We start from the raw sequence: 20,748 nt of genomic DNA on the forward strand, positions 1-20,748 counted from the left end.
CATTTTCCTTCTCTGGCTGGCTTCTTCACACACCCTTGAGCAGTGGCATTCAATTACTGTATTGCCAAGATGTTGAATTGGATTCTGGTTTTTATTCTACCGCATCAGGTGATTTAATTAAAAACCAGAGACAGCAAAACTAATTAGTGAAATCATGGGGTGTACTGTTGGGTTGCCATTTAACACTTTAGACTTCCAAAACACACAATTGAACAACAATCAGTGGTGGAAAAAGTACTCACATTCTTTACGTAAGTAAAAGTATCGATACTGCAATATAGAAGTACTCTGTTACAAGTAAAAGTCTGGAATTCAAAATGTACTAGTAGAAAAGTATTGGCATCCAAATGTACTTAAAGTACCAAAAGTAAAAGTACTCATTAAGCAGAATGTCCCATTTCAAGTTTTGCGATGTGACGCATTGTGAGCTTGTAGATCGGCTATTTTCAAATGGCCGAAAAGTAACTAGTAACTAAAGTTTTCAAATAATTGTATTGGAGTAAAAGTACAATATTTGCCTCTGAGCTACATCTCAGAGGCAAATATTGTACTTTTACTCCAATACAATTATTTGTATAGGAGTAGAAGTAAAAGTATTGGAAATTGGAAATACTCAAGTAAGTACAAATACCTCAAAATTGTACTTAAGTACAGTACTTGAGTAAATGTACTTAGTTACTTTCCACCACTGACAACAACTGCCCCAGAGTAGTGGCTCCCAGCCCTTTGTCCTCAGGGACCTCTATAGTCCTGTTGGTTTTCTAATCTACCAGGAAGTTAATTACATTCACCTGGTGCTCTTGTCATTCATGCTGACTCCTGTCTCTGAGGGTCAGGCTTGGGAACAACCCACTTAGGGTGGAAAGTAACCTATCACATTTACTCAAGTACTGTACTTAAAGGGGAAATCCACCCATTTTCAATATTTAACTATGTCATTAATATAGCATAAAGGAGTTGTGTGGAAATAAGAAAAAATAAATAAAAAAATTAACATTGCAAAAAAAATTAACATTGCAAAAAAATTAACATTGCAAATTACACTGTGATGACTCATCATGGTGTAATTTGCAATGTTAATTTTTTTGCAATGTTAAATTTTTTTGCAATGTTAATTTTTTTTTAAATTTTTTCTTATTTCCACACAACTCCTTTATGCTATATTAATGACATAGTTAAATATTGAAAATGGGTGGATTTCCCCTTTAAGCGTATACAATTTTGAAGTAGTTTTACTTTACTTGAGTATTTACATTTTTGGATAATTTATACTTCTACTCCAATACACCTCAGAGGCAAATATTGTACTTTTTTACTCCACTACAATTATTCTACAGCTTTAGTTACCAGTTACTTTATAGTGTTAGATTGTCATTACAAAAGATACATTAACCACTCAAAGCATAGCACAATCTACAAGCTCACAACGTGTCGCATCACACCGCAATGTAAGCTTGTAGATCTGCTAATAAAAAAAATAAGTTTGACCCATTTTGGATAAGCACTTTCACTTTGGTACTTAAAAGTATATTTAGATACCGATACTTTTGTACTTTTAACCAAGTAAAATGTTATAACTTTTACTGTAATAGAGTATTTCTGTGGTATTGCAACTTTCACTTAAAGGGATATTTCACTTTAAAAAAAGAATTGGGGTCATTTTATCGTCTACTCAGGCTTTTGTGAGCCCCCAGACAGTTTTTAAGTTGCTTGATTCAGTATTTAGATATTTGATATTTGATCCCCTTTTATGAGACCCCTTCCCATACAAACCCATTATAACTTCAAACTCCATTTTTTACATGTTAGATTCATCAAAAACACCGTCCTTGGTTCTGGTGACTTATCCTGCCCTCCTAATACGTGAGGGCCATGTTTTTTCGATTACTTTTTTCATTTTTTTTTTATTGTATTGAATGTTTTTCTTTTTTTTTTTTAAATATAAAAAATAAATGAAAAAAGTAATTGAAAAAACTCACGTTTTAGAAGGTCAATATCAGTCACCAGAACCAAGGACGGCTGTTTCCGATTAATCTAAGATGGTTAAAATGGAGTTTGAAGTTACATGGGTTTGTATAGGAAGGGGACGTGTCTGATAAAATGAATATCAAATATCTAAATACTGAATCAAGCAACTTAAAAACTGTCCGGGGGGCTCCCAAAAGCCTGAGTAGACGATAAAATGACCAACATTTTTTGGTCAAGTAAAAAAAAAATCTCAGTACTTCTTCCACCACTGAGAACAACTGCCCTAATGTAGATGACCTCATCTTAACTCTTATAAATGGTTTCAACCGTCTGTTGTTGCTAGGAGACGTGAACAAATCCAGTCAGCAGTTTACACCTGTAGGAACAGTAGGCTCAAAACTGTACACAGCTTGAGCTGGTAACAATGGATGGAGGAGAAAAAAGGGTTATATGTTTTTTGTAGACTATAGGCTGACAGCTGTTTCCCAGGAAAATAGTTACAAGTCGGAAGTTCACAAAGTTTGTAACGCAATGTTCAGAGCAGCTGTGCATTGTTTACACTACAGCATAACCCTCTTCTGCCCATCTCACCAGTATGGTGGTGACAACCAGAGTCCTGTTGGCCAGAGAGTCTGTCACGTTGTTGTTCCTGTCACGGGTAATCTGTGTCAGGTTCAGTCCAGTGTAGGAGTTCCACACAGCTATCTGGTGAAGGCAATAAAGACCATAGATCAGTACATGTTTTTGAAAGAGACAAGGCATCTACCTGATGCTCTCAAATTGGAAGGATTGCGAATAGTGAAGTGGTATCTCACACACGAGTCACATGGTCTTCAAGATCAGCAAGCACTGCTGGCTTTAAATCCTACCAGGAAGTTTATTGCATTCGTGTGGCGATTCAGAGCTAATGCTCCCTGGTTAGACAGCAGGAGGAACATGGATGCTGCGTGAATGCAATTTACTTCCAGGTAGGAAAGTAAATTGGAAAGGAAAAACTGGGCAGAAACCTTGTTTATTTTGTTTCGTAAATTAATGCCCTACTTCGTGTTGCTCAAAAATAGCCAATCTACAAGCTCACAATGAGTTTCATTGCGACAAATTCTGAACTTGTAGATCTGCTAATCTTTGCTACTTTTCAAAACATTTTGAAAGTGAAAGTGTCTGTCTGTGGGTTTCATAAATATTTAATCAATAGAAAGAATGAATAAGAGCTTGTGACTAAATAATAACTACCTTGGTTCCATGGAACACAGATATTTTTTTACGGTTTTGGACATAGAAGGTTTTCACCTGACAACGTTATAGTGGTGTCTTGCAGGGAGTGAATGTGTGACCTTCCAGACTGTCCTTATGACTGGGACATCCTCTTGTGTTCCGCTGTTATCAGCACCATGGGAGGCAGGGTAACGGGGCTTTCACTATCAGGACTCCTAGGCTTTGGCCGGCACGATGTGCTTGTTAAATGACTTTGTGCATTCTGTATTGCAAAACTATATTTGAAACTAATGCTATGCAATTTTAGTACAGTATTACTAGTATGATGATTAATATTCCTCAGGACAAGGCTCTATTTTTGTACTGTTAATGATAATTTGGCAGTGATGCTATTGAAGAAGGGAAAGCAGCTTGGTGAATATTCGGATCATCGCTAATACTGTACAACTGATTTTGCATTTGAATTAAATCTGTATTTGTTACAAAAAACGGGGGGGGGTGACAGAGAAATTGCTGCAGTACGATCCAGGGTTATTATTTTCTGAATCGTTGAGCAAAAATGAACACAGAATATAAAGTTTAAAGAACCATGGAAACATTTCTTTGAAGATTTGTCTCACTACAAACTGTGCATCAATCACTGTCCCAGGCTGTTCCCTACCACTTAACTGTTATGGTTTTGAGTGAAGTTTCTCATAACACTCTTTGCAGTGTATTCCAGACAAAATATTGTTGCTGCTACAGTATATGCAGTTATTTATTAAGACATAACCAGGAATGCATTCTAAGTTATGAAACCCATTGTCTGTACAACTACAACCTAATTATTTAACAAAACATTTTACTTTAAGATTATTACTTCTTGGCAGTGTGTACAATGTATTGCTGTGTAATCCTGAACAGGACCTTGCTTTCAGTAGAGCATAATCTAAATTGTAATTGTTTGATGACAAATATTTGGCCTACTTTGTAATTATCTGAAAACTGTAACCTTTCTGATCATATTATACGTTTTGTATTTGTTAGATAGACTGTGCCCCTTTGGGCACCAGTCTACTTGGGGACCACACAATCCAAGTTGGGAATGCATCATGCATGCCCCATCCATTTATGCAATACCCGTTGTTGTAGTTGTTGTTGTCATTTTACCCGCTTGTACTCGTTGTCAACCCAGTGCGTTACCCACTACCATACGACCAATCGACCAAATATGTAGGGTGTACACTTTAGTACACTGTACGGTGATCCCTGATATCGACAAAACCTGCTAACGCTGCAGGGACAGACGGAGACAGAGTTCCATTGTACAAGCTACTATTGGTGCAATGGCACAAAGGTGATTGTTGGGTTTTTGTTGGGTTTGACTCTTTCAAATCCCCTCATTGATTAAGTACAACCCAAAGGTCACGGCAGTGATGGCCCAGACAGTTTTACAGTAAGACCATCAGCAGATTAAAGGTTATCATTAATAGCATTAAAGTGCAAAGCAAAAGTGTACATTTATCCATTTGCTTTACACTAACACTCAGGCTTTGTACTGTGGTTGATGAAAAAAAGCTTTCTAGACTAGAACATCCCTGTCACAGGAGTAGAATGGAAGGAAGGACCAAATGCAGACTCGCGGACCCTGGAAGCAGAAACTCCTTACTGAAGAACTCCAAGGGATTTCTCTGAGAAACATTGGTTATATGCTTGCACCTCATGGTTGCACTAACACCCCCATGTCACTAAAAACAAAACTTCAGACCAAACTGATAAGACTGCTACTAAACCTCAAACCCAGGACTCTCCTAACCCCAGCTCACTTTGCTAGGCTGCGATGGCTCAAGGTGGAAAATACAGCAACTTGCAATGGGCCTGGTCTTTAAGATACTCAGTGCCCACGTTGTCTAACTACTTCTCTAGAGTGAGAGATGCCCATGAGGGGTGCACTGGTAATTTTTGGCAGGATCACGCACATGCACAGATGTGCACGCGCGTGCACGCTAGAAAGCGTTCCCTCGATTCATGAGCCAAGTACCCAAATGGCTACTTTACATAACAGGTTTACAGGCGAGTGTGAAAATGTGTCCTCACTCCTCACATACACGGTATATAAGCAACACAGCATTTTGTGCTGCCACTCATCTGCATGCAACAAGACTGCCTCAGCCACCGTCGAAGAAGAGAAAGATGCTTTTTAGTTTCAGCTCCTATAATTCAAGGCATTCCTTGAGAAGATTTACACTAGTCATAAAAACTAGTCATTTCCTATACAAACATGTTTCCAACTATTTATGCACCCGTAAACCTAAGTAAAATTAATCACATATTACAGTAAAATAAAATGCGTGCATGCCGTGCGTGCGCGTGACGTCATTATAATAGCGTTCCGCCAGTAAAAAAAAAACACATTACACCCCTGGGCATAACACCAGAGGGAGCTCCTCTGACCTTGTTCGATTTGTTCCCCCTAGATTCGGCTCAAACATGGGGAAAAATGCATTCTAATATGCTGCCACCACAATGTGGAATACCCTCAGCCATTAAAGATCTCGATTCTCTATCTATATCCACACTTAAAACTAACCTAACAAAATGGCTGTCCTCAAGGTAGAATTCTATCCCCTGCCAGCTTGAGAGTCAAACAACACACACTCTCAGCGAGCTCCATGGAAGGTATTGCTACGTATATCCACAGAATACAGTCTTAACCACTTGACCACTTCTTAAACCCTACTGTATACGTCATTCACCGGGATCCCCCAGGGGTCTATACTCGGTCCCTTGTTTTTTTACCAAATCTCTTCGCCAAGAATAGACGATCTGCTGCTATTTTCACAGAATGTTCACCTACAGGTATTTTCGCCAAATGTTCGCATATTATGACATGCCTTGAATAGAGATGCTAGGGTTCATGTGGTTAAGCCCTATAGCTATACTTCGTCATACAACCAATAGCTAAAATAGCTGATCTACAATCTGATATGTTTGATGTTTTCAAAAATGTTGAAAGTTTTTAAATGTTTGAAACATTTTGATACATTTTGAACATGACATGCCCAAAATAGGGACGGCAGGTTTAAAGTGTTTAATTTTCCGAGGAAGACTATGAGTGATTTCCCAATCAAGGACATAGCATGATTTACAGCTCTGAAGAGCTTCTTATCTAATTCAATTCACCCTTAGTCAGTCGGAAAGAAAATGTGCTTACGTCCACCCCAGATAAAAGTTATCCATATCTTCTGCCCCATTTACTGGTACTACCTAAAGGGCCAGCCCTATATACCACAATCCATAAATCAGCCCTATTTCTTGCAGATGAGTAAAGAGTGAGGAAGTGTGGATTTAATTAATTTTACTTAATTCAATCTCAAAGTTAACGTTGAGTTCAGGACCAAGAACGGTAGGAGCAGTTGTTTAATGAAATAAGCAAATAAGCTGTAAAAAAAAATAATATATATATACTCTGTTACAGCTCCTCCATGTACTGAAACATCAAATGTATTTGCCTTTGGTCATTTTGAAGCTATTCAGACACGAAACTGGCCCAACAACGCCTATAAAATCAGGGTCTCATGTTATAGTCGACCACAAAGACAAAAACAAACAGAGTCATTACATTTTACAATCACTAAGCCATGGATCTATACAGCAGCTGTTAATTTATCGGGCCTGTCAAAGCAGATCCCAACAGAGAAAAGTAAAAACACTAGTATACACATAGATCTTATTTCAAAACAGTTGCCGTTAAAAAATAAAGGAGAAAAAAAGGTTTCTCTATCAGGCTCCCAAGATACTACATGTACCATCCAAAAACTAAATTAGATACTGTAGATAGAAAACTGCTACAGTGGTGGAGGAATATAACTCAGGAAGGCCAAGAAAACCAGCAAGTGCACAATGTGTAACGTCCAAAAAGAAAAAGGAACACATCTAAAAGAACATAGAAAGATCCTTCATTTCCCCAACTACTTTCATTAAGTTTAGCTTCTGCCAGCATCCTCCAGAGTGTATTTAACACACCACTGCCCAAGAACTAACATGGCTGCCACGGTTTGATAATTCATTTATCAGGACCATAAAGCCAAGCATTTTATGCATGGTGCATTTCCACGTAGAATAATTCCCTTAGAGGGGAGGCTTATTAATAAGACTTATTGAATGGAATTACAATTACTGCATAAATCACACTCCTGTGCCCGGACAACTGCTGCCCGTCTGTCCGTCTGTCTCTGTCTCTGGGTTGTCTCTGGGTTGGACAGTTCACACAGACACAGAACAGGGGGAATCAGAACTCATGGAAAAAGGTTCGCCGGAAATTGCTTTGGCTAGTGGTACAGTCACAAGCCATGATAAAACAGCATAAATGACAAGGACCTAGCAACCAATTATATGGACATGAACTGTAACATCTCCTAGAAGAAAATTAATGAAACTAATCATTATATTCCTTTGGCACAACCTCCCCCCCTTGGTGGGGGGGGACCTGACATCTTGACAACTTTCCAGAACAACACCTTTTTCAACCCCAGCAAACGCGGGCTGGACATCGATGTCAAAATACGTGGCACGGCTGTAAACAAAACCAGTGAAGAGAAACGGGGGCTGACAGGGGGAGTGAGTGGTAAAAGAGACGCACAGCATATACAATGGACTGGTCCTCCATTGGAGAGGGAGGGAGCTGGGAACAGGAAGGCTTAGAGGAGATACAGCACGGGCACTCGTGCACCAACCTTGATCCACCTTTTATTGCGTTGACTTCCGGCCTCCACCAAACGCTATGGTCGGAGGATGCAAAGAGAATGATGCAGAGAGGAGAACACATGCAGTTGAAAAAAAGAACTTGAAGCAAAAACAATAAATCAATGGATTAATGGTGTAGAGGGGGACTCTCTCTTACTCTCTCTCCATCTCTCCTCATCTCTCTCACACACAAAAACACACACACACACACACACACACACACACACACACACACACACACACACACACACACACACACACACACACACACACACACACACACACACACACACACACACACACACACACACATTTGTATTACTATACTTGTGAGGACATCAACATTTTTGGAAGCCGATTTTATGATTGATTTATGATTTCTTTGGGGCATCTTTAACCGCAAGTCTATAGCCGAAAAATAGCAGATCTACAAGCTCACAACGTGTCGCGCTGCGACACGTTGTGAGCTTGTAGATTTGCTATTTTACGGTGTGTGTGCCATCGCCGCACAATTAAGTACAAAATGGGAAAAATCTACAACCCGACCCCTAAACCTAACCTCTAAATGTCTAATCCTAATCTGAATCTTTTTCTAATTGTAAACGTATCTCTAAAAAATAAACCGACCATAAAACAACCATTTTTCTTGCGAGGACCAGGAAAATGGTCCTCACAACGTCTATTCCTCAAATTCTACTTGTGAGAACGTTTGGTCCTCACAAGTATAGTAATACAAACACACACACACACACACACACACACACACACACACACGCAAACGCGCACGCACACATGCACGCGCGTACAAGCATGCCTAACAGGACAGGATGCATCAGACGTATGGGAAGTAGCAGCATGAGAGCGTGTAATTGGCTGCTCCGCGTTCTCGTGCTCACCCTGGCGGTGCCGTCCTCCATGAGGCTGATGATGTCCAAATTAAAGTCCCTCCTCAGGCCATCTGTCTTATTAAGAATGATGCGTCCCGTCAGTCCGTCCCACTGGGCCTGCGGGGGAGGGACAGAGAGGCAAGGGGAGAGTTTGAAGGTCTGTCTTCATACCACTTGTCTCTGGAGACTAATGGCTACTTTGGACCAAGCTTTCCTCAAGTTGAAGTGAGAGGAGGAGGAAGAGGAGGAGGAGAACAGGTCATAACAGACAGGTTGAGCGGAGGTCCAAATTGATGGCTGGTTTTAGTGGTTGGGAAGAATTAGAAGGTTGTAGGGGTGCAACAGTTCGAACAAATCGATTTAATTTATTATAAAATATAGATAATCAATGCTTTGTAATAAAATTATCAATGAAAATTCCATCCCTATTTTGGGCATGTCATTATAGATGAAACATGACACGTTGTGATCTGCAATTTTCACAATTGTGCGACAAAGTATGAAATAACGGTTAAGTGGTTAATCGATTCATGGATATATAAAAAAGAAAACAATATAAAGAAAACACGTGTGCTGACAAATTAAACATAATGTATTTCATTTAAAATATATGAATAAATAAAGGATTTTGAGTCATTCAACAATGCAAAATCATATACATTGTGGGCGACAAACATCCAATCACATACAGTATAACAGAATTTTACAATGCTCAGTGTCATCACAGTTAACACTGCATGAAATTAGTGAAGGGAAAATGTTTAAATGGAGTCACTGTTGTATGAGGTTGTGTGGTGCTGTGACAACTGCACGACTGGGAAGAGAAACGGACGGACGGACGGACAGACAGGCAGGCAGGCAGGAGCACATGCAGACACACACACACACACACACACACACACACACACACACACACACACACACACACACACACACACACACACACACACACACACACACACACACACACACACACACACACACAAAAGGAATCCCTTTATGGGAAGTTGCATTTATTTGTGTGAGTGTATCTGTCATGTATTATTTATTTTCTATGAAAATGTAATCTATTTTTTTGTATATTTTGCACCCAGTTTGGATAGATTTATGGATGAATTCCCATGTACTGTATGGAAGGTAATACATCAATATAAGTGTGAAAGAGAGGAATGTATAGGAATTAATTTCAAAACCGTTCTCCACCGTCTCTCGTTGAAAATGTTCAAACTAAATGTCAGGTCAGACATATAGTATTACAGCTGCTTATGGAGATATGGAGAGTAAAACAATTAGAGCAGGACCGATACATCGGTTTCACAATATATGAGGCAATATTTGACCTTTTGGATGATATCGGTAATGGCAATTATCTAGTCGATGTGTCGTTTACATTTTTCTTCAAAAATAGCTCATCTACACACTCACAACGCGTTGCAACGTGACCGATGGCCAACTGGGTATCGGTCGGGTTGTACTGTAAATAGTATGAGGGAAAGCTGGAAATATAGGTGAGTGGATTGAATGATGAAGCTTCTACTCCGAGGCAGCTAATCCTTCTCAACTGGATTTAAGAGATCAAACGCATGCATCAAAGGCCTCATTTCTTCCGTGTTTTTCTAGTCAGCCAGTCGGCCCAGCCGGGTGGGTAGCGCAGCAGAATGACAGCCACATACTTTATGCGCCACCTTATTTACCCCAAAACGCTTGGAGGTCATAAGTTCATTTGGAGAAAGAATACATTTTGTTGGGCAAACCTTTGATCTGGTCACCCTGTAACAGCACAAAATATACCCCTGGCCAAACTATACCCGGGGTTATAGTAGGCTAGCCTGGCATGGCCAGACTAATATCACTGCGTAGATATTAGTCTGGAATCTCTGTGTGGAACCTGCATTTCCCAGGGGCAAATTAAAAAAATGCCTCTGGTGATAAACCCGCCCCATATTTGCATACTGGCCCTGATTGGTCCCTCACAACTTCGGAGGGAGAGAAATCAAATCCCTATTGAGAGGGGCCAGACCTAATCTGCCATGGGTCCTTTTTTTTTTGCAATGGCAGATTCGTCTGGAACCAGGCTAATAGTAGGCTAGCCTGTTTTAATAAAACAGTATATTCTGGGCTAGTCCAGTTTATACCCTGGGGTATAAAACAGGTTAGCCCAGAATATATACCGCTCTCTTGCTCAGACTATTCCCCCTTGTGTTTTTTAATTAGATACACATTTACATAATAATTGTGTTAATGAATTATTAAGTAACATACCTCTTGTCCAGATTATACCCCCTTGTGATTTTCATAAATTAATCTGTATTTCAATGTCCAGAGGTTTATTTTTTCAGCCTTTTTAAACATTTTGGATTAAAGGAGAATTTCACCCGACCGTTTTCTTACCTTTATTATGATGTTATGATATCCTAGGACGAGTGGTACAGAACAGAAACTTCATAACTCAATAACAATAGCCAGCCAGCCAGCCAGCCAGACAGAGAGACAGACAGACATTCAACAGCATGCATGCAGGGTTGGCCCCCTGGTTCAACCAAAAAAAGTAGAAAATAGGGTTGTGACAGTGCACTACGAGGAGTTCTGAAATAGGAAAATAATGGACTCAGTTCGGTTATGGAAATATTTAAATAAATATTTAACTCTGCCCTCATCTGTTATTTTCCAATATCGGACACCTCATCATTTACATAAGTTATATATTGATGTTGGGGAGATCTCTGCATATATGCCATCGACACCAACCTCTTTAAAAAGGTTCATGAAGCGTGGTCCAAAGCGCCAGGGCTTGTGGCGGTGACACTGTAGAGAGCTGACAGTCATCTGGGTGGCCCGCTGAGCGGCCACAGCCACCATGTACACAGCATCGTACATCAAGGCTGCATCTGTCTGTTGGTGGAGCAAGTGAGGGGTTTAAACAACTAGGTGTGCATCTTCACTGATATGTGAATTCTGATTATGTGCTATTGTGATTATCACAACCAGGGAGTATTAAAGGAGTAGTTCACCCAAAACATTACTTATTTGCAATCAATTACACACCCCATGAAGCCTTGAAATTAATGGAGATTTTTTTGTTTTTGTCACATTCCTGAGCCAAGACTTTGATAACCGGGTCACCGGTCAGTAGGAGAGTCAGTAGGAGACTCTTTGAGTCTCCTACTGACTCTCCTACTGAGTCTTTGAGTCTCCTACCGGAGTCTCCGCCGGTCATCAAATTATTGGCTAAGGAATTCGACAAAAAACTAAAAATCTCCATGAATTCAAGGCTTCATGGGGTGCGTAATTGATAGAAAATAAGTAATTTTTGGGTGAACTAGTCCTTTAACCCATTAAGACCTGAGGCCGCGGACCCCCATCTCAAAATATTTAGTTCCAGGGACCCCCAGATCGAAGTAAAGATTTGAGTTACAAATGTTCACGATTTTTCAAAAAATAGCATATCTACAAGCTTGTAGCGCGGCACAGAAGCGTCCCCGGTCTTAATGGGTTAAGTCAACTTGATGTGCCCTTTATAGTTAGTCATCCCCTTCACTTATGATACAAGTCAAAATATTATTGATATTTTTTATCTTTCAAGCCTGTGCTCTGTGATTGAGAAACCAGAAGTGGTGATTCCAATCACTCTCATTGTATGGCGAAACAGGTGTCAAAATGACACTTTTAAGTGAACTGTCACTGTTTGTCCATCTATCTCCCTGTCTCTCTTTCTGTCTTCCTGTCACTTCCCACAGGCTGAACTCTTTCCAGTCACTTCTGCCAGATTGTCAGTTCATGTTGCTGTGTTTCTGTCTCGACGGATCCCTAGCCTTCTGTTCTCGTGTATACTAGTGTTTCTGGGTCTCAGACTTTCCTGTCGACGTGCTTCAGTGGTTTTGACATTTTTGCCAGACACTGGTATTTTGTATTATTGCCTACTCCTTTGGACTTATTGGACCTATTTTGGATTTCCTACATGGTTTTGAGCTCTACCTGCTTCACTTTGGTTTTAAAACTTAGCTCCTAATTAAAAAATATATTAATTAATACATTCATTGATTGAACTTGCTCTGCCTCTGTTTACCTGCACCTGGGTCCTACTCTCCTTACACAAGTAAAAAGAACAACGTTGATTCTGCCGATAATACAAATACATTTATAGTAGTACTGGTAGTCTACTTAGTTTTGGCAAAGTGAAATGGCTGTAATCATGTTATATTACCTTGATGTAAGTTCTGTATACAGTAGTGCACAGAAATGTATACAGTCATCGATATTAATGTAATGTGAGCGACAGAAACAGTAACATATATTGGTCAAATCTAGCCTGGAAACCAGACGAATCTGCCAGTGCAAGAACTACTAAACGTACTAAAATCACATACAATGAGAGTGAAGGGAATCATTACTTTTTTATATCATGCTCAGGTAACTATATACAACGCAAGGTTGTACAGAAGTTCAACATCACTTAAATGTATGTAAACAAAGTGGATTATGTGGTTAAGTGGGACTTAAAAGGAAGAAAGAAAAGCGGTACTAACAGTCATGACTCCATCGGTCATGCCACTCTCATGTCTGGGCCCCTGCAATCTCTCCATCGCCCACTTGTCCATGGTGGACGCTACCCAGGGGTTGTCTGTGTTCAGCAGCCTGAAGCCTGTCATGTTCACCCCACTGTAGCGGTACGGCTCCAGGTCCAAAGCAAACAGGTCCTGGGGTAGGAAGTGAAGACGGATATAGAGGGAGAGAGAGTTCAGGGAAAAAAAGGGAGAAGGTGATGATGGGAAGGAAGATGACGGCATGTTTTTTTTGTTGTTAGTGAGAGAGAGACTAAGGTTCATGCAAACAGCGTATGAGATCAAAATAGGGGTGGAAAAGAAAAGCTCACTTGAATAAAATAAGGAATTATACAAAAGAAAGAGAGAGACGAAGAAAACTATTGGTTCAGAGAGGGAGAAGAAACCATGAATCGAGTCATCACAACCTCAGATGATGCTTTTGTGTTCAGCGAAGCTGCCGCATGATCACCTTTTAATGGTGTTCTCTCCATTGGAGGTCACCTATAATCTCCTTTCATTTGTCTAATTGAATTCATAAAAGGAAAGTGGTGTAGAGGCATAGGGAGGCAGCAAAAGGGAGGCTTGGTTCCCCAGCACCAACAGGAGGGCAGGATTGGGAAGGTCACTTTTTTTTGATAATCCATTACCAGAATTGGAGCTATGGGCTAGCTCACTCTCACACTGGTTAAAGCTTGGCCCCCCCATTGCCCGCCTGGACTGCAGGCCATCTCGAAAAAACATGAATCAAAACTAATTTGAGTACTTTTTTTGGAACGGCATTAGCCGTTGTAGTTGAAAGTAGCGGTCTCTACCTACCTACCTACACTCTTTGCACTTTTCATCATAGTGGCGCCGATGATGAAACGTGCAAAACAATCCTTCTGTTCTTCAAAGAGACTGTCGGCACTGAATGCACATTAATTAGTTCTAGAAGGTTCTAATTAAGAGACCCACACACTTGTTAGGAGCAAAATGTAAAGGGAGACAAGTGGCTTTGTATTCTATTTATAAACAACAGTTATACATATTTCACTTTTGTTTTCAATGGCTTGGCTTTTGATATAATATAAAAGCTTTGCACTGAAACCGTAGCTGATGAAGAGCCAACTAGAAAGCCACAAGGCAGTGGAAAGCATTGCCAGGAATTTGTTTGAATTTATTTGGACATTGTGCTGTCCATACAGAGACTGTTGGCTTGTATGCTCGCTGCCTTCAAGTGCTGCTGTTGCGTTACATACAACTCAGATCGTCTCCAGGGGGGCAATTAGTTGCGATAATAATAAAAAATAAAAAATAAACAGTAAGCTAATAACACGAGATCAAAGGCAACCCAAGGCAATTAAATACAGATCGTCGCAGTAGGGTGGAATCCTTGTATGTCCAAAATTGTCCAAGAACCTGTGTTACCAGTCAGTGTAGTTATTATTAGTCACAAGCTCTCGTTAATACTTTTCATTGGTTCAATATTTATAAAACACACAGACAGATATAAGCAATTTCAAAAAAATATTCAAAAATAGCAGATCTATACAAGCTTGTCATGTTGTGAGCTTGTAGATCAGCTAATTTTGTCGATCAATGCAAAGTATCAATGCATGTATTTGATTACATGCGATACAGGCTGAGAAGACTTTTTGGTCTCATTCTGAACATGCCGCTTTGTTGTCTGATCCTACAATACCCAGACTTCTTTGTGGTGGCTTGGTCAAACCCACAGCCGCTAGATCATGAATCCCATTGAAAATACCATAATATAAGTGTTATATAAGACTTGTGTTAATATAAGTGTAATATAAGTGAACAGTGTTCCACTCATTTTATTTTTATTTTTGGAACACAGTTCTTATATTATATTGCTTGATTTTAAAAACATCTATGGGATTTTAATGGGAAAGAAATCTTCATGACCCCGGTTATTGATGTCAGACTTCAGTTCTCTGTTGCCCTCAGGCAGATCTAAGCCCCAGGCAAATATACGGCCAAGGCAGCCTCACAACCCAGACCGGAAATAACTGTATTTAAACATGAATAACCCCATCTACAGACACTGACTGAGTGGTTTTGTGATTTTTTTTCATTACATACAGTATACATCTTGCATAGATATAGTTTTGTAAATTAAAATATATTTTTATAATAGTGGAAAACAAGGCAGGCGCACCAAGCTGTACAGTACGTGTGGGCAAGCTGTGGTGGATGGAATAGGATGGAGTCAACTTGCTTTCAAATTGTACATAAGTTGGACGTTGAGTGAAACAAAACAAGTGCCGTACATGACTATTAAGGACTAGGGTCCTAGCAAACAGCACTCCGGTACTGCAGGAACCCCCTACTACAATTGGTCTGCTGGCTCATACATCAGCAGGTTCGTGAAACTGTCTGCAAACTCTGCATGGACCGTAGATCTGCCTGCTCCAGTTCTGCAGAAGCGATCTCTGGTGCTTACAGTAGTACTGATCAATACATCTACCAATACAGACATGAAAGTGTGATATTTCAAAGATTTCTTTTTTTTTTACTCACCAAAGTTGTGAAGAAGAAATGGTAGTATTCTGTCATCATTCCCATCGATGAAAGCTTTGAATAGGAAAAGCAAAAAATTGCAATGTTCAGAAAATGTGCATGTAGGCCGTACTTGCTCATTTTAACACCTCCACTAATGGACGTGATTAGACTGGTCTGTTTCTGACTCCATTTGCATGTCTGAGTTACCCTGTACTACACAGCACTTCAGGATATTCATTTATGTGCAAATGTATAATAACTATACCTGCACTGGTTAAAGCCACACAGTCACTGCTTTTCATCTCAATTTGTATTTCATGCAGTCAATGCTTTCTTAATGTTTTATGATCAAGTGACCAAGCAGCATTTGAACTTTCAAACTATGAAATTTACATTTACCTTGCCCCAAATCATAAAACCAAGCAATGACAAACGACCCGTGGATAATGTAATGCAAAATGCCGGCTCTGTGGAACAAGTGAAAAACCACCTTTGAATGTTAAAAGCATGATTATAGCGATTCTTCACCACCGGTAGAGTGTATAGTACTCACGCCATTCAGTGTAGCTCGACTGTACATATTACTGTTAATCATCTGTACATATTCCTGCTACGTATATGCACATATTACCGCTGAACGATTGTACTTATTGATTGATACACATTGCTGTTGATTCTCTGTATACAGAGTATACTCTATATGCAAATACTACTGGTGATAGATTGCACTTTTACCCGTGCGTGCCTATTATATTTATATTTATTTATCTAACTACATACCTACATGCCTGTACAGTATGCACATATTGATGCTTTTTACTGTTGATACCTGATACATACAGAGTGCACATTAAATTCATTTATGCCCGGTTAGTCCAAGTGCAGATGGCCAGGTCAGTCCGAAGGTATTTACATTATCTACATTATAAACATTTTTTATTGGTGTTAATGCACATATTAACTACAGTACACCTCTTTTTTTCACCTATTGGTGGCCTATACACTGTGTAGAGTTTCTCAATATCTATCTAATAACTGTGATTCAAATTGTAAGGTGCTTAGCAAAAGCAAGCCGTTTTCATTTTATTCACATAAAAAATATTTAAACATTGAGACAAGCCAATAAAAAGGAGAAGATAGAGATTCCTCTGTGTAATTTACCTTTTGGGCATTTACTGTACCTTCACGCATTACAGTATATCAATAATGACTTGTGGAATAGGGTTTAAATGTCTACTTGATACAGGATGGTTACTCTAACCACCTAGACTAACCCTTGCCACCACAGACCTGTTTGAGGAGATCAGCAGCCATGTGGTAGGAGCAATCAAAGATCACAAAAAACTCTTTGTCTTTTTTCAGCTCCTTAAGCAGTGGCCGGGCATCCTGGTTCCCTGGAGACAGCTGACGTATCTTGATCTTCAGTGTGAGCTTAGCTGGAGCTTTGATCAGCTCCTGCATCCGCATAAGACCTGGAAGATTACCAACACTTTAAGTGTAGAGTACAAGGGGTTTGGGTATAGGGTTAATGTAGGATATGACATGAGGAATCTTACATCTGTTTATTTCACAACTTGGTCACAGTTCTGCAGATAAATATGCTCACTAACCCCAACCCCAGGTATTAAGAGGACATTATTGTACGCTAGTCTACACTACTTAAAATTGTGGTCATATCGACCATATAGAAGCCCATTGCATGTCCTTCATCAGATCTGAAAGTTACCAGGGCTAAAGATTAGCAACAGTCTGCAAGTTTGCCTGCAACTTCACTCTGTAGCATTAAAATGCTGAAATATACAGACAAATGTACATACTAGGTAGCCATGGTATTCACACACAGAGACACTTGCAATGCACAGCCAGCCTTCATCCCACATGTGAACTATATGGTATAAATCCTGACTCTGCTAGCCAACCCACATGGTGGAGAAGAAATGAATGCTTCTCTGTGCCTCTGCCAGCTCCATCTAAATTCACCTCATCCCCCCTCCTGTCTGTCTGTCTGTCTGTCTCCTTGTTACATCCCTCAATCACTTTTTCTTTTACTCGCCCATTTCTCCCTTTGTCTATCTCTCACCTCATCTCTCACTTTCTCTCATGCTGCCTCCCTCTCTCACAGACACAGACACACACACACACACACACACACACACACACACACACACACACACACACACACACACACACACACACACACACACACACACACACACACACACACACACACACACACACACACACACACACACACACAGAGAAACCAGAATTGAGTCAGACGTTACTCTGACCTGTGACTGGACATTATGAGATAAAACCTCAATAAAATATATAATTAGTGTGTGTGTGTGTGTGTGTGTGTGTGTGTGTGTGTGTGTGTGTGCGTGCGTGCGTGCGTGCGTGCGTGCGTGCGTGCGTGCGTGCGTGCGTGCGTGCGTGCGTGCGTGCGTGCGTGCGTGCGTGCATGCGTGCGTGCGTGCATTTGTGTGGATGTGAGTCTGCGTCTTTCTATTTGATTAATGTCTATGCGTGTAGAACTGTGTGAGGCACTGTGTATTTCCATATGTGTATTTGCATGACATTTCAGAAAAATAAGTTTATAATAGAAAATAAAGCAAGAAAACACTTTCTTTAAACCATGTGGCATTTCAACAGCGGCACCCCATCTTCAGCAGGTCATAGACGCAGCACTTTATAGCCAATGATAGACTTGTTGAAACCATGGAACTGTTTGAGTAACCACAGTATAAAGTTAGACTTTATGTGTAATGCGAGACTCTTGTCCTGTCAAAAATTGGCCTACAATCACAATTTAGACATTGTAGCAGATCCTATCATATAAGAACAAGACTGGAACATACCAGCATCAATAGCATATAGCCATATGATACATAACATTGATATATTGTCCCATTAATTACTTTATGTTTAGATTTTGTTTTCATTTGTTCCCAAAGTCAATGTTACCAAAAGTACAAGAATAATTGAGTCAACGTTGGATAAACATGATTGCATGGTATATAATGTATATTATGAACGTTTCAATTTAATTTGTAAATTAACCTTTTCTCTAGGGACTACGTTATGCTTTTGGAAAATGGTCAGCAGTAAAGTACTGTATATAGGCCTACTGTGAATCACAGTCAATGATACTGGTATGGTCCTCTAAGGAACCAAAATAATTAGAACACAAGCTGTTATGAGTCTTTTGATGCTTAGTCTGCATTTTCCGTCTACACCAAATCTCTTATCCAAAAATAGACAATCTATAAACTTTCCTGGTCTACCCCGGATTTGAACCCAGGCCCCTGGGCAAATGCTGATTTTTTTGTTTAGTTTTACCAGAGCCTGCCTGCTTGCTCTGGGGAGAAATACAATTTTGATCATCAGGTCAAAATTCATGTCAAAATTGAAACAGGATTGTGTCAAAGTTTGTGTCCATCTAAATCTAAATGATCTAAATGTCTAGAAGAGCAGAGAGACCAAATACAACCACCCCAATTATATAAGTTATTTGTATTAACACATCGTACCATACAGATTGGACAAAATTACATTTTATCACAAAACAACTTAAATAAATAATAGTACTTTTCCACCACAGAACATTTTGTAAGGCTTCAAGTTCCTGCATACAGACTGAGACAAGCCTTACAAGAGGAAAGCGTGGTAGTATAATAAAGTTAGCAAATGGAAAATGTCAGGCTTTATCTCATGCACTGACTGACAGAATGTCTTCTCCAAAGTACTGTACTGACTGAGAAGAAATATGACCGGAGTACTGAAATCACTCAGGATGCCATGTAACAATGAATTCCCAGCAAACGGTCATAACAAAGGACAAATAATGGTTTGATCAAAAGTGCAGAAAATCTGCGAGGAAGAAGCAGCATCATTAAAAATAAAACACTGGCGATAGAACCATTAGCAATAGCTATTACAAAATCAAAATATTAAAGGTATAACAATAGGGTAAAAACACCACACAATATTGTTTGATCAAAAGTGCAGAAAAGCTGCGAGGAAGAAGCAGCGTCATTAAAAATAAAACACTGGCTATAGAACCATTAGCAATAGCTATTACAAAATCAAAATATTAAAGGTATAACAATAGGGTAAAAACACCACACAATATTGTTATACGCGGACGATGTCCTATTGACTCGGACCAAACTAATTCAGTACCAGCTCTCATAGAATGTGTTAAAGAATTCAGAACCATATCGGGGTACAAGGTTAATTTGGAAAAATCTGAAATTATGCCATTGACAAGTTATGGACAAGAGGAGCCAGACTTTGTAAAACCATTCCGGTGGATCCCCACAGGGTTCAATTATGTGGGGATAAAGGTCACACCCAATGTTGATCAGCTGTATAATGAAAATATCAAACCTCTGATAAAGACACCTCAAAGAAAGAATGACAAGATGGAGAAACCTCCCTATATCCTTTCTAAGTAGAATTAACCTTATAAAAATGACAATCTTTCCTAAATTAACATATCTATGCTCTATGCTCTTTGTGATTTTAAAACTAGAGACAGATATGACACGGACCCTCATATTAATATATATATTTGGCGGTGGACTCCCATCTGAAAAGATTTTGTGCCAGCGACCCCCCATACGAGTTGTTAAAATGTTTTAACATTAAAAAAAAAATCAAAAATGTTCAAGATTATTTTGAAAATAGCAGATCTACAAGCTTGTAGATCAGCCATTTTCAAATAGCCGATGTACAGTATAGGGTTAAAGTGACATTTTACTGGGGACCCCCTCAAGGAACCCTGGGGGTCCCTGGACCCCAATTTGAGAACCACTGAGGTATACTTGCTCACAGACATTGAGCTTCATGCAGACATGCCCAGGCGGATGCATGCTGACATCTGCTATTGCATCATTTAC

At 39.7% G+C, this 20,748-nt stretch overlaps 1 protein-coding gene across 1 annotated transcript in view; it reads right to left on the bottom strand.

Moving 5' to 3' along the window:
- The window catches only part of grik1a (glutamate receptor, ionotropic, kainate 1a), a gene marked incomplete at its 5' end in the record, with an annotated part of 38,278 nt that overhangs the window by 11,783 nt on the left and 5,747 nt on the right, over window positions 1-20,748 (bottom strand). Inside the window, 6 exons of the mRNA XM_080435359.1 lie at window positions 2,560-2,673; window positions 8,805-8,912; window positions 11,544-11,683; window positions 13,318-13,492; window positions 15,863-15,916; window positions 17,135-17,316. Of these exons, the coding sequence (XP_080291485.1) occupies window positions 2,560-2,673; window positions 8,805-8,912; window positions 11,544-11,683; window positions 13,318-13,492; window positions 15,863-15,916; window positions 17,135-17,316 (773 nt within the window). The remainder of the gene's footprint in view (window positions 1-2,559; window positions 2,674-8,804; window positions 8,913-11,543; window positions 11,684-13,317; window positions 13,493-15,862; window positions 15,917-17,134; window positions 17,317-20,748) is intronic.

This window comes from Gymnoscopelus braueri, assembly GCF_963280865.1.
Source record: "Gymnoscopelus braueri genome assembly, chromosome: 8".
NCBI lineage: Eukaryota > Metazoa > Chordata > Actinopteri > Myctophiformes > Myctophidae > Gymnoscopelus > Gymnoscopelus braueri.